The 13,270-nt window shown below is 36.6% G+C and overlaps 1 protein-coding gene across 2 annotated transcripts in view; it reads left to right on the top strand.

Annotated features, from left to right (window-relative positions):
- SUPT3H (SPT3 homolog, SAGA and STAGA complex component) overlaps positions 1 to 13,270 on the top strand; it is a 727,450-nt gene that overhangs the window by 88,818 nt on the left and 625,362 nt on the right. The window contains exon 2 of one of the 2 annotated variants that reach the window (XM_073625238.1): positions 12,449 to 12,548. The exons of the other annotated variant lie outside the window; for it this stretch is intronic. Within the exon in view, the coding sequence (XP_073481339.1) occupies positions 12,496 to 12,548 (53 nt within the window). The 5' untranslated portion in view covers positions 12,449 to 12,495. The remainder of the gene's footprint in view (positions 1 to 12,448; positions 12,549 to 13,270) is intronic. 2 annotated transcript variants of the gene reach the window in all.

Here is a 13,270-nt window from a genome sequence, read left to right as displayed (position 1 = left end):
TTTGTAGTAGCAGTGTCGCTTTAGCTCATCTCCAGCCAGGTTTACAGTTAAACGGCAAACGCATATAAGCACCGTGGCATTATTTAATATCTTCATTTATTCTTTGCATGCTCTTTACAAGCTTAAGTGGGCAGCATATCGGTGTAAGTCTTCAGAAAACCATCCTCAACCAGTGTAAACCCTTCAGTAGGCATTTAGATCAAGGGTCATTCTCTTTTAGAACCCAAAATGGTAATCTCAAAAATTTTCCTTATGAGAATTATTATTTCTGATTATTGCACACCATTTATCTGTCCTAATACAGATACATACAACAATACCCAATTTTTATTATTTACAGGGAGTTAGTCTGGGCCTCCAGTGAAAAATGCAAACTTCAGCCTTAACATTTGTCAACATCCTAGTAAAACTTATTTTATTACTATTACTTTTTTTTTTTTTTTAATCATCCAGTGGTCACTGACATGGGAAGCGATGGATAAAATATAATTTTCAAATAATTTAGAATAAATGCTACCATAAGACCAATAAAAAGTAAATAATTTTAACATTTTAAAATTATTTTTGCATTTTTTTTTTTTTAAACTCTCCAAAGCCTCGTACACACGATCGGATTGTTGGCCAACAAATCGTCATACTTTTGTCCGAAGGGAACTTGTCTTGCATACTAATGGCACACAATTGTCGACCAACAAACACAAACGTAGTGACGTACTATGTTGAATTTCAGCTCTTGAGCGCCACCCTTTGGGCACCTTCTGTTAATGTCATGTGTGGTGAGCATTGATTCTGAGCATGCATGTTTGTACGTTGGACTTTTGTGTGACGGACTTGTGTACAGAAGATATGAAAATCAGACAACAGACCGTTGTCCGCCAAAAATTTACTAGCCTGCTATCCAACATTTGTTGACGGAAAGTTGTACAACAATTGTCTGAAGAAGCGTCCTAACGGTCGGGTTTTAGGTAGACCGTCCATCATTACACAATTCCCCGACGAAAATCCGATCGTGTGTACGAGGCTCAAGACTCTGGGGCCCTCTGTATTGTAACAATACCATTGGTATGATCTACACATTGGCATACTAGAAAAAAAATAGTTTGCATACTAATACATGAACATAGTTTAGGTCTGAGGTTAACAGGTCTTTTGCAAGAGGTGTGGTCTTAAGCCTAGTACACACGATCAGAATATCATACAAAAAATACAGTTTTCGAAGTGATCGTACGATAAGATGATCGTTGGTACACAGCTTTCGTCCGAAATTATCCAAAGGGACAAACACAAATATATTTCTCGTACGATACCAGATTGGACAATTTTCATTTAATCGGTACAGTTTTTCATCTGAAAATACATTACATCACTTCCGAATTTTTATTCTGTTGTATGAGAATTCTCGTACTTTAGTAACCTATTGATTTTGGATATGGAGGTTGGCATGCAAAAAAAAAAAAAAAGTACGATCATTCGTCTGATAATCTCCTCATGTGTACTAGGCTTTAATCTGTCTGAAATGTTGCTGTTTTTCCTGCAATGTACACGTTTCCTACCGAGAGAACAGTCTGTTGAACGGCTCAGAAGGCTGTAACTTTGTGGTGAATATGGGATGGGCTGTTATATAGATCTTGTAATTTTTATTTATATATTCAAAGAATGTGCCCCCGTCTTCTCCACTGTGTAATCTCTATTATGGTTTTGAACGTGACAGCTGTTTAGCTATCTATATATTTTTTCACCGTTTACATTCTCCTGGGGTGAACCATTTAGCTTCTCGAGTAGCTTGACTTGTATTTATTTGTAGAAGAAACCATGTTTTCTGAAGGAAGCCTGCTCTCTCTGTATTCCTGCTACACTTGGTAAAAGTTACCTGAAAGCATAAGGGACAGAATGCTCAAGGGCCTTCGGGAGCAGTTTACTAATCTGCTCTGATTCCGGTTTCCTATAAGGAGAAACCATAAAAAGCAATAGACAGCCTTGGACTCCCCCCCCCCAACCCCCCCCCCCCCCCCCCCCCGGGCCATAAGCCAGATTTAAATGTGGGTTATTATACAGTTTTTTTAATCTAAAATTTGTACAAAATTTGACAAGAGCCAAGCCGCCTCAAAGCCCAGATGACCCCTAAATAAGGAACAGTACAGGGATCCTGTTATGTATGTAGTGTTTAACGGGCAAAGGTATAGCCTATCCGAGTAGTCATTAAGCAGTCATTAAGCAGTGTCGCTAATCTCTTTATCAGATCTACAGATGGCCACTAGAGGGAGCACGTACAAATCTGTGTAAGAAATTCAGTAATCAAAATGTAAGCCAACAAGCCCATAAAAATATAAAAAACAAATACCTTTAGGCATTTATCTATGCTGTGTTGTATAAACATTGGCCATTTGAATAAACCCATCTGCTATTAAAATTAAAGTGGTTCTAAAGGCAGAAGTTTTTTTTTAATCTTTAATGCATTCTATACATTAAGATAAAATGCCTTCTGTTACACGAGTGGTTGCTGTCCGGGACTCTCCCTCCTGATTGGCTCAGACACACAGTGGACGACATAAGCTTGCGCTGCTGTCAATCAAAGCCAGCGAGTCGATGAGGAGAGAGAGGGGGCGGGCTCGAGCCGTGACTCATTTCTGATTGGACACACAGAGCAGCGGCCTGGCTCGGCTGCTTGCTGTGGGGGCACTCAGCAGGAGGTAGGAGCCAGGAGCGCCGAAGAGGGACCCGAGAAGAGGAGGATCCAGGCTGTTCTGTGCAAAACCACTGCACAGAGCAGGTAACAGGTTTGTTATTTTGTAAACAAAAAAAAAAAAAACTTTAATGTTCTAAAGAAACATTTTAAATAAAAATGTATTTAATTACAAGAAATTGTAAATGTTATGACAATAGCTCACAATGTGGGTTTACCGAATGTACAGGGTTCCTATCGGGGACAAGAATGTCTCTGTCTCTGATAAGTAGGCCTGGAAAGCTTACGTATGGCTTTAGCACTGCTTGCATAATTTAACCCTTTGTTGGGATCCTGTGAACATTTTTTTTGCTTTACTGGTACTGTACTGGTTTTGCACAAGCAAATCCTATCCTACTATTGTGACCTCAGAGTCGCAGTCAGTTTCTAGGAATGCATGTTTGTTGTTTAGTTACAAGGCTGTAAAATAGCCATATTTCGGTAAAGAAAAGCAGGCCACTTTTTAATTATAGGAAGCCAACTACAACGTTGGGATTCTTTTTGTAGGCACAATATGTGGCGGTCTGAGGTTATTAAAGGTGTCGCGTGCTAGGTTGCTGGGGTTTGTTAGAAGGACGTCTGGCCCACTTTGAGGTCACTGCTGACAGCAGACAAGGAAAAAAAACATAACAAAAAAAAACCCACCTGTGGTGAACTTTGAATGAAAACACCATCACTGGGGTTAATCATGTAGTAACCAGATGGCCTCTGTAGTTCCACAGAGAAGTTTATTGACTAACGGGCCTATATCAAGAGGCTATACTTCCTAAAGTGTGAGTGAACTGGATAAAGGGGATCCACATGTTTTTTAAATCTGCCAACTAATTAATTTTACCACAACGTAATACAGTGTAATTATTCCATTAGGTAGTTTTTTTTAAATGCATGAAATGTAAAGTAATGTTTGTGGTAACTCTTCACAGTTTTTAGCAATGGTTAGAATTGGATCATATAGTACACAAGCCTATAAAAGGCCAAAAAAGTACTACCAGTTTATTTTTTTTTAGTGCATGAAAGGTACAAAATCCCGATCAGCTAGGGATTTGAACGAGAATCTTGCCATCATTTAATACTGATATATAATAATAAAAAGTATGGGTAATGAGGTAAAAAGTCTGATAGTTTTTTTTTTTCTCCCCTTTTTCAAAATCATAAAAAGAAGGGATGCACCAATACTTTTTTTTTTTTTCTATCTGCGAGTACCGATGCTTTCAATTAAGCACTCACCGATACCGAGTATCGATACTTTGCGGTGCCATTTGCGTCCATACAAAATGAATGTTCTTGCATCAAACTGCATAGAATTGCATGCGATTTTGAACAGGAATGCGGTGGGATTCCTGTCCGAATCACATGTGGTTTCCCCACCGATTTCATTGTGAAACCAAGCTGAAATTACTATGACAAGCCTGGCTTCACACAGGAACCGAACCGCATTACTGTTCAAATTGCATGCAATTCTTTGCAGTGAGATTTGCGCCCATTCATTTTGTATGGACTCAAACCACACCACAAAGTATCGGGAGCATTTTCACGAAAATACTCGGTATCGGTGCATCGATATTTAAATGTAGCATCTAGTTCCGGAACGTTAATCAGATTGGCACTGCTGTTTTTTCAATAAAGTTAATACAAGAATGGCAATATAGAGTGTGTTTTATAAAATATTTTTTTTTTTTTTTTTATTATTTAAAAAAATATATATATTTTTTCATGCAGAAATAAGTAATTGGTATACACATTCCACATATCCAGAGAGGTCCAAGTCTGTCCTAGTATTTTAAATAAAATGCCCACAGTGCTCCTTAACCCCTTCACTGATTTTTTATTTTTTTTTGAAGTGGTGGCTTCACAACCTTCTATGTTTGAAACGTAAAGAAAACACCCAACTTATAATTGGGTAGCAGTAAGCAAATATTTTAGGACTGATAAGCCCGACAAGCTTAAATTTGTTTATGGAAATTAATTTAGGCCAAATAAAACCGAGGCTTTCAAACACAATGGGGATTCTGTATGCGAAGACGGGAGCATCTTCAATAAACAGCACATATTTTAAGATGTAACCACAAGATTAATTTTACAGCTTCAAGTGCTCTGAGCAGCATTGTAACATTGTCAAGGATGATTTTTTTTATTTTTTTAGCTAGATTCCCCCCCCCCCCCTCCCCACCTTAACTGTTTTGACATGTTTTTATCATTTTAATATAAGGGTTTCAAGCTTGTCATTTATTTAAATTTATCAATTAATTGTAAAAAGCGTTAACAAATGTGCTTTTGGAAGTTTTATTTTATGAGTACATTTATATTTTAGCATAGCCTCTCGGCGATTCTGTATGGGTGACTTTTTTAACAGTATTAAAAAAGTTATTTTTAGATTGCCCCGAAAAACAGCCTTTTAGTTGGATGTAAATTTACAGTTGCAAGTTGTGTTTTTCTAACTTAGCTTCAGTACATTATTTGGAGACCACCGATGTTATGAAATTAAAAGCACATGGATTCAGAGGCAGCTGAAAATGCTTGTAATTGTTCAACATGGCTCAGAGGGCTTTAAAGTTATGAATGCTTTGATTTGTGAATGATCCATTCACATCACTTTATTTAATACCATTTCTGTTAGTGTTTTTTGCTTCCCTTTTTTCATTCAAAATGTTTTAATGATTTTAAGCTTTTTATATAGTCGTCTATATCCTGATCACAAAATGATATTTGGAAATGGAAATTAAGCATTTGACTGACTATATTTAATTTAAAATGTGTAAATTAATCAGGTCCAGACTGTTGAAAATTGTATATCGATTTCCCTTTTAGTAGGATCTAAATCTAAAACACAGTTTTAAAATTCAAAACCGTATATGAAGTTATAAAGCACCTTATCAAGTAAAACTCCTCCAGGTTTGATTATTATTATTATTATTATACACGATTTATATTGCGTTATATTGCGTCAGTTTATGCTCAATGTGTAGGGGGGACAACACAATTACAGTACAGTTCAATACAAAAGGTACAGGAGGGCCCTGATCGTAGAGCTTACATTCTAATTCTTACATTCTGTTTATGAAAGAGTTTATCATTAAAGAAAAAAATTTTACAAAAAGAAAACCCCCATCCCTGGTTTTTGTGAAATTGTGTGTTGCTAATGATCATTATACTGTATTTGATTGTTGATGTCTCATAGATTTTTGGAGCTAGCCATTTTAGATTGACCTATACAGTATATGCGTTTATTCCAAGGGAAATTGGTAAAATAGATGATGGTGATACATTTCAAGGGATGTGTTTGCCATTTATTTTAGACAATCATTTTGCTAGCTTGAAATTCAAGACCTGCTGGGTTAGATCATGCCTAGCTTATGTTATTGCTTTACTGTGTTTTGCAAAGAGTAAAAATAACTACAGTTTTCACATATGGGGTTTGCTTTTGTTAAATATATTTGAATACTTTTGCATTTAATATATAGTAAAAATATATTGCATAAAGTTCTAACATTGATCTATATTACAGATTTCATTTAAAATAGACCTAAGCTTGAATTCATACTGAACTTTAAAAGAACTCAATTTACTATTTACTCTCTAGAGCTTTAAGTGACATTGATTTTATTGGTTTTACATTTCTTTTGCATTGGACTGTATATTTTCTTTTACATTTTTCATAAACTTTCAAAAGCGTGAAATTTCATGTGAGGTATTTATTTCATTCCTAGGCATTGTGCAACTTTTTTTTTTTTTTTTTCATATAAGTATAGCTGGCCTATGTTAAGACCAAATTGTTTCTTTGCTAAGAGTCTTACTGTGCGAATATATATCTTGTTTGGGTTTCCCTGGCAGTCAAAAAATGTGAACGCTGGTGATTTAATATTTTGATTTCCTGTTTAAGTGTACTTAAATTCCACAGAAATCTGACCATTTCAGCTTTGGCTTTTCTTCCCTTATCTTATATGCAATTTGTTAAGTGTGGTTCCAAACTTGTTAACCTATTTTGTTATTCTTCCTGTGTGGAGGATGACCTATCAATCATTACACTTGGATGTAGTGGAAGGGCTGCATCTATCATATAATCATATGGCCTTTTTTAACTCTCTTATGATTTTATTATATCCTAAATATTGTGGTATAATGACTGAGATCAAGACTTTGAGAATGAGTAGTCTGTAGAGAAATAAAATTATACATTTGTACTCAAAGCAGATCCCAGACTTTAATACACTGTAGACTCTAGATGTTTATTACATTGCTCATCATGGTAAATGGTACAATTTCAGGTTGATCTTGCAATGGGGTAAGTTTTCAATCAATCTGAAGAAGGCTGACAAGCATGTGGATACAAAAGTGGTTGCTGGTGATTGATGAGGATGGGAAATATTGGCCAAAATAATTTTCCAACCTTTTTTTTTTTTTCCCATTAACTGTTGGTAATAGTAGTAATTACTGAGAGTATAGATCAAGTGCAGTATCCAATATTTCTGCTACTTTTCAAGGCGTTAGAAATCTGAAATAGTGTGCAATGTGTCCTAAATTACTCAGTGATCCCAAAATAAAATGACTTGTTCGCTTGTGTAGCACCCAAATATTTGTCGACGCTTACAGAATATGTGCTAATAAATGGCCAGTCTCGCATCATTATAGGGGGGAAAAAAAAAAGCCGCTGTTTTATAACATGGTTTTAAAATCACCTTCAGATCCTTAATAACAATGATGCACACTAAATTAGACACTCCAGATTCTCCCCATTACTTATATATTTGGTAATAAATTCCTCAAATCGGTGGGAGTACTTCGGTAAGAAGCATTAGGAAAAACTGAATTTAAAAACAATTTAATATACCCCAGTGAGTTGGCATTCTATGTTATCCTTCCCTCCAATGGTTAAAGTTAAATCAGGTTTTTAAACTCCGTTTTTCCTTCCTAACAATCCACAGAACCCCCGGTGATAATTTAGCTTAATAGGGCCACCTAGTAATGAATGGATAGTAAGTGTTAGCTCTTTTCTCAAAGGCACATTTTTTTTAAATGATATGCAAATTGTTTGCTTTGTACCAACTATGCCTCGAATTTAATGAAAATTTGCACAGCATCACTGATGTTTTACATGGTCACTAACACTTTGCAAATACTGGACACTCTAGGTAAGTAATAACATTTTGCAATTTTTTTCACATATACAATTTAGAGGTTTTCAACTAATTACTGCAAATGTTCACATGGAGCAAATTCAGCTTATATTAAGGTGGAATTCCAGTAAAATTCTAACTAAGGCCTAAATCTACTCCCACCCCATTCTAATGCTCTGTACACACGGTCGGACATTGATCAGACATTCCGACAACAAAATCCATGGATTTTTTCTGACGGATGTTGGATCAAACTTGTCTTGCATACACACGGTCACACAAAGTTGTCGGAAAATCTGATCGTTTGGTGACGTAAAACACGTACGTCAGGACTATAAACGGGGTAGTAGCCAATAGCTTTCCTCTCTTAATTTATTCTGAGCATGCGTGGCACTTTGTGTGTCGGATTTGTGTACACACGATCGGAATTTCCGACAATGGATTTTGTTGTCGGAAAATTTTATAGCAAGCTCTCAAACTTTGTGTGTCGGAAATTCCTATGGAAAATGTGTGATGGAGCCTACACACGGTCGGAATTTCCGACAACAAGGTCCTATCACACATTTTCCATCGGAAAATCCGACCGTGTGTACAGGGCATTAGCCTATTATATCTACCTGAAAGAAAAAATGACTTTATTTACCTAATCTGAAGCTGCTCCGGTCCGGTGACATGATTGGGTCCAGACACCGGCTTCAGTGTAAAGAAGAGGCAGCAACAATGGCTGCAGAGAATGGGCAGTGAAGTCCTCCATAGGTTTACTATGGGGCAGCCATTGTCGGCTGTCTCTCCTCTACATGGAAACCATTGCTGGAAGCTGGTCATGTGACCGGACTGGAGCGGCTTCAGAATAGGCAAGTATAGTCCTCTTTTCCATTACAAGGTAGATAGAATAGGCTTAGAATGGGGGTGTGAGTAGGTTTAGCCTTAGTTAGAATTTGACTGGAATTACACTTTAAGGACCTGTTCATATTTTAGCACTTTTGGGGCAGTTGAATGCATGAGCACCTGCACATAAAATTATGACAAGATCTGCGCCATTGTAGTAATCCACACCTTTTCTCATGTTTCTGTTTTCGTCCAGTATATTCGCTAAAGGATCTCTTAAGCGGCAGTTTTATAGTGTTCTGACAAAAACTCCTCTCCCTTAGATAATAACGTAGGTATTTCAGACAGAATACTGAGGGCCTATTTACAATTGTAGGTTTTAATGCAGCTAAACTCATGCATTTTGCTGCATGAAAATGCATGTCAAGTAGAAATGCCATTCTTTCCTGTGGTGCTGGTTTATATCTATGCACTAAAGCAGTGGTCATCAACCCTGTCCTCAGGGCCCACTAACAGGCCAGGTTTGCAAGATAACTGAAATACATCACAGGTGATATCATTTGCTGCTCAGTGATTGCAGTATTCTAGTCTGCATCCCCCCAAGGTAATACATAAAATCTGGCCCGTTAGTGGGCCCTGAGGACAGGGTTGATGACCACTGCACTAAAGGATATGGTCCTATTTACATCCATGCGTGGGAGATATGTAACATGCACATGGAACAGTATAAATCCAGTCTGAAGAATCCCTGTCCCTACTTTCTATGGAAAGTTCATACAAAGTGGCTAAGTGGTTAGCACTTTTGCCTAACAGCACTAGGTAGTCGGTAGTCGTCGGTTCAAATCCCAACCACGATACTACCTGCTTGGAGTTTGCATGTTCTCCCTGTGCTTGCGTGGGTTTCCTCTGGTACGCCGGTTTCCTCCCACACTCCAGAGACGTGCTGGTTAGGTTCATTGGCTCCTGTCTAAGTTGGCCCCAGTATGTGTATGTATGAATGCGAGTTAAGGACCTTAGATAGTAAGCTCCTTGAGGGCAGGGACTGGTGTGAATGTACAATATATGTGTAAAGCGCTGTGTAAATTGAGGGCACTATATATAAGTACTTGTAATAAATTAACAACCAAAATCAATGTTTCAATGCAATATATATGTAAAGCGCTGGGTAACTGGACAGCACTATATAAGTAAATGTAATAAATAAAATCAGCATATTTAAATGCAATATATATGTAAAGCACTGCGTAAATAGACAGCACTGTATAAGTACATGTAATAAATAAAATCAGCATATTTAAATGCAATATATATGTAAAGCACTGCGTAAATAGACAGCACTGTATAAGTACATGTAATAAATAAAATCAGCATATTTAAATGCAATATATATGTAAAGCACTGCGTAAATAGAGAGCACTGTATAAGTACATGTAATAAATAAAATCAGCATATTTAAATGCAATATATATATGTAAAGCGCTGTGTAAATTGACGGCGCTATATAAGTACCTGTAATAAATAATAAAGAAAAAACAATACATTTGCAATATTTTCAAGTAACACCATCTCTAAATAAATCCATTTTAAAAAAATCGTAGACTTACTTCTAGAAGTCCAGAATAGTTTTTTGTTATGGATTTTGAGGAACCCTATTATGTTTTTACTTAGATTTGTTGCCTGTCTAAAGTATTGTACATATGAGGAAGGATGCCGAGTGTCGGGATGGTTGGACTGTAGCACATCTCATGACTGTTTTGCTTTGTCTTGGGCAAAGTAAAAAAAAAAAAAAAAAAAAATATATATATATATATATATATATATATATATATATATATATATATATATATATATATATATATATATATATATATATATATATATATATATATATATATATATTAATAATAAAAAAAGTGCAAAAGGGAATATTAACTTTAACTCGCATATATTAAAAAATAAATGCAGAAATGTGAATGGGCCCAAATTCTAATTTTATATGAAGTTATATTTAGTATAAGTAGCCACTCAAAGTGCCAATCTCTACATAGCGAAAAAAAACTAAAGCTGAAAGGCATTAATTTAATGGACTTTACTGGCACATAAGGTTTTTTGCTATGTTTATATGCAGATACAGGTCATGATTGAATAGCAAAGTAGAAGTATCTGATATCGCTATTAACTGATACGTTTGACATTCGGCTTTTATAAAGGTGATCTCTTCCCATGCTATTTTCATCCTATGCCCACTTTGAATTTCCCAGATTTGAGACCGGCTTACATTCTTTTGCCTAGGTGTATGCTATATCTTCATATATAAAAATGGGCAAAATACATGTCTGTTTTCTCTGTGTAGTCTGAACTAGGCCCAGCTGAAGAGAGCAGCTTCAATATAAACTGTGGCTGCAGACAAACATGCTTAGTGGAAAAGACAGATCCATCAGATACAATCTCCTTTTCAGAAGTAGGCCCAACAATTAGTCCAATTGCTACAATGAAAACAAACTATAGGCTCAGGTTTAAAAGGCTGACAGACAGGAAAAATATACACAGGTCAGACCGGGAAAGTTACACTTTCATCTCACAAGTGGCCTCGTTTGAATCCTCAAAGCAATCTTTGCGTTCAAGACAGAATGCTGTAAAGCAAGCAATTCACTACATAATAGGGCAGGTCGTGAATGCATGTATGGTATATGAAGTTTCAGCAGTGACGACACATGGGGACGCATTTTACAAAACTCGCTCAAACTGAAGACCAAGTGATTTTTGGTAATTCACCACAACACACAACAGAAAAAAAGACCACAATCCTGTATCATAAATCGTGTACACTCAAGAAGTATACACATATTAATGGGAAAATCAGTAAACTTTTTCAGACTGCAAAAGTTTTAGAACTATCTTGCTGCATATATATATAATATATTTTATCTCTTTTTTTTTTTTCTGTGTACGTTGTCAAGTCCAGGTGCCATAGTGTGGCCATTACTTTGAGTGGGTTAAAAACTCCACTTCCCCTCAACTTCCCCCCCAAGGAAATCTCTATTCTTTCTTTTGTATATCAATATTACTGCTTCTGTGACCCCCCGAAGAAGGTGAAATGAATCCGACGGTCCGATATGTTAAGTTCTCTCTAGCCAGCTGAATTTCCCTTAATCTCTTCTGGAAGTTGACGAGAAACGAGAGAAAACAAATATCTCCATACATGTAAACTGTGTTTCCTCTTGTAAACAGAGGGATATTGTGGTCTGGCTACACTCTCCGTAGCAATTCATTAATACAATTTCTTTCCTCTGTTTCCCTTTATAAAATGGGCCGCTTCATTCATAAAAATCAGTTTTCTAAGATGTCCTTTTTTTTAATTTTTTTAATTTAATTTTTTTTTTTAAATAACATAGCTGCCTTTGCAGCATTCCGTTGACCACTGCTGATTCTTTCAGCATCAGAAGCAACTGCTACTCCTGAAAATTGTGACTGCAATCTTGAATCAGCATCCTGCTCAAATGAAACTCATTAGGAATAATAGAGAATTAAGGGACGACAATGGAACATCTGTGTGTCAGCAGTGTTAGGCATTCCTCATGCTCCGCAGCGTAATAGCACTCTGCTAGCCATGCTTGTGGAAGTCTGTATTCAAATGTGCTTCCAGGCAGCCAATTGAAAAGCAGTAGTAGGAGGGCTAAGTAGTATCCCTGCCGCCAGGTATTACTCTCTGAAGGCACTGCTGGGATCACATGTTTTTATTTGTATTTAGTTCAATTTTTATCCTTTTTTTTTTTTTTTTTAGCATCTTGTCATTAAGAAGGAAGAGAAGGGGAGAGCTAGTGATTCCGAATGCCAGTTGCAAGCCTTTTCTTCTTCTTCATGGACAGGATTCAGAAAATATTGTAAGTGATCACCGGCTAATAATGCCCACAGCCCCTGTCAAAAGATGATTCAGCTAGAATGAACACAACTTTTTGTAGTTCAGCTGTGTTTTCTGCCATAAGGAAGAATTCATTATATTGTCATCTGCCACAGTGATGCAGAAGTTGCTCACTGTGTTGAGACGTTACCACATTAACTCTCTGTTGGGCATTATTTAAAGGGACATCGGTTTACTCTAGCAAGCTGTCACAGATTCTATGAATAGTTTAATAGCGTCTCTCAACTGTTTATTAAATATGAATAAACTAGATGCATGCTGCTTCACAAGCCCTGTGTGTGTATGAAAATAACGCACTAAAAGCCACCAAATATCTGCGCTGTTGTCCATGCATGCATTTTATTTTTTGTAAATTGTTACCAATTTTTTATTTTTTTTCTATAATTGTCTTTTTTAGTCTGCATTAGTGTATTTGTATAGCGTGTATTTGAAGTGATTTGTGCTTGTTTTATTTATTGTGTCTCTTTGCTAAATCAAGGTTGATTTGGCGTGCACCCGATTATCAGCTACAGGTTGGGCAACGCTGGCACCTTTTTTTCTGGGCATTATTCCACTTTGCATTCCATAATTAGGTGAATGTAGGTCCGGTGTTGTTTTTATAGCGTTGCAGTAGGTAACCCTGAGCTATGTCTGCAGTTGCAGGTTTTTACCTATAAGCAGTGTGAGGCTGAGCATAAAAGTGGT

The sequence above is a fragment of the Aquarana catesbeiana genome, linkage group LG04, assembly GCF_042186555.1.
Source record: "Aquarana catesbeiana isolate 2022-GZ linkage group LG04, ASM4218655v1, whole genome shotgun sequence".
Lineage (NCBI taxonomy): Eukaryota > Metazoa > Chordata > Amphibia > Anura > Ranidae > Aquarana > Aquarana catesbeiana.
Note: the sequence above shows the minus strand (reverse complement) of the source record. Positions and strands in the feature narration are given on the sequence as shown.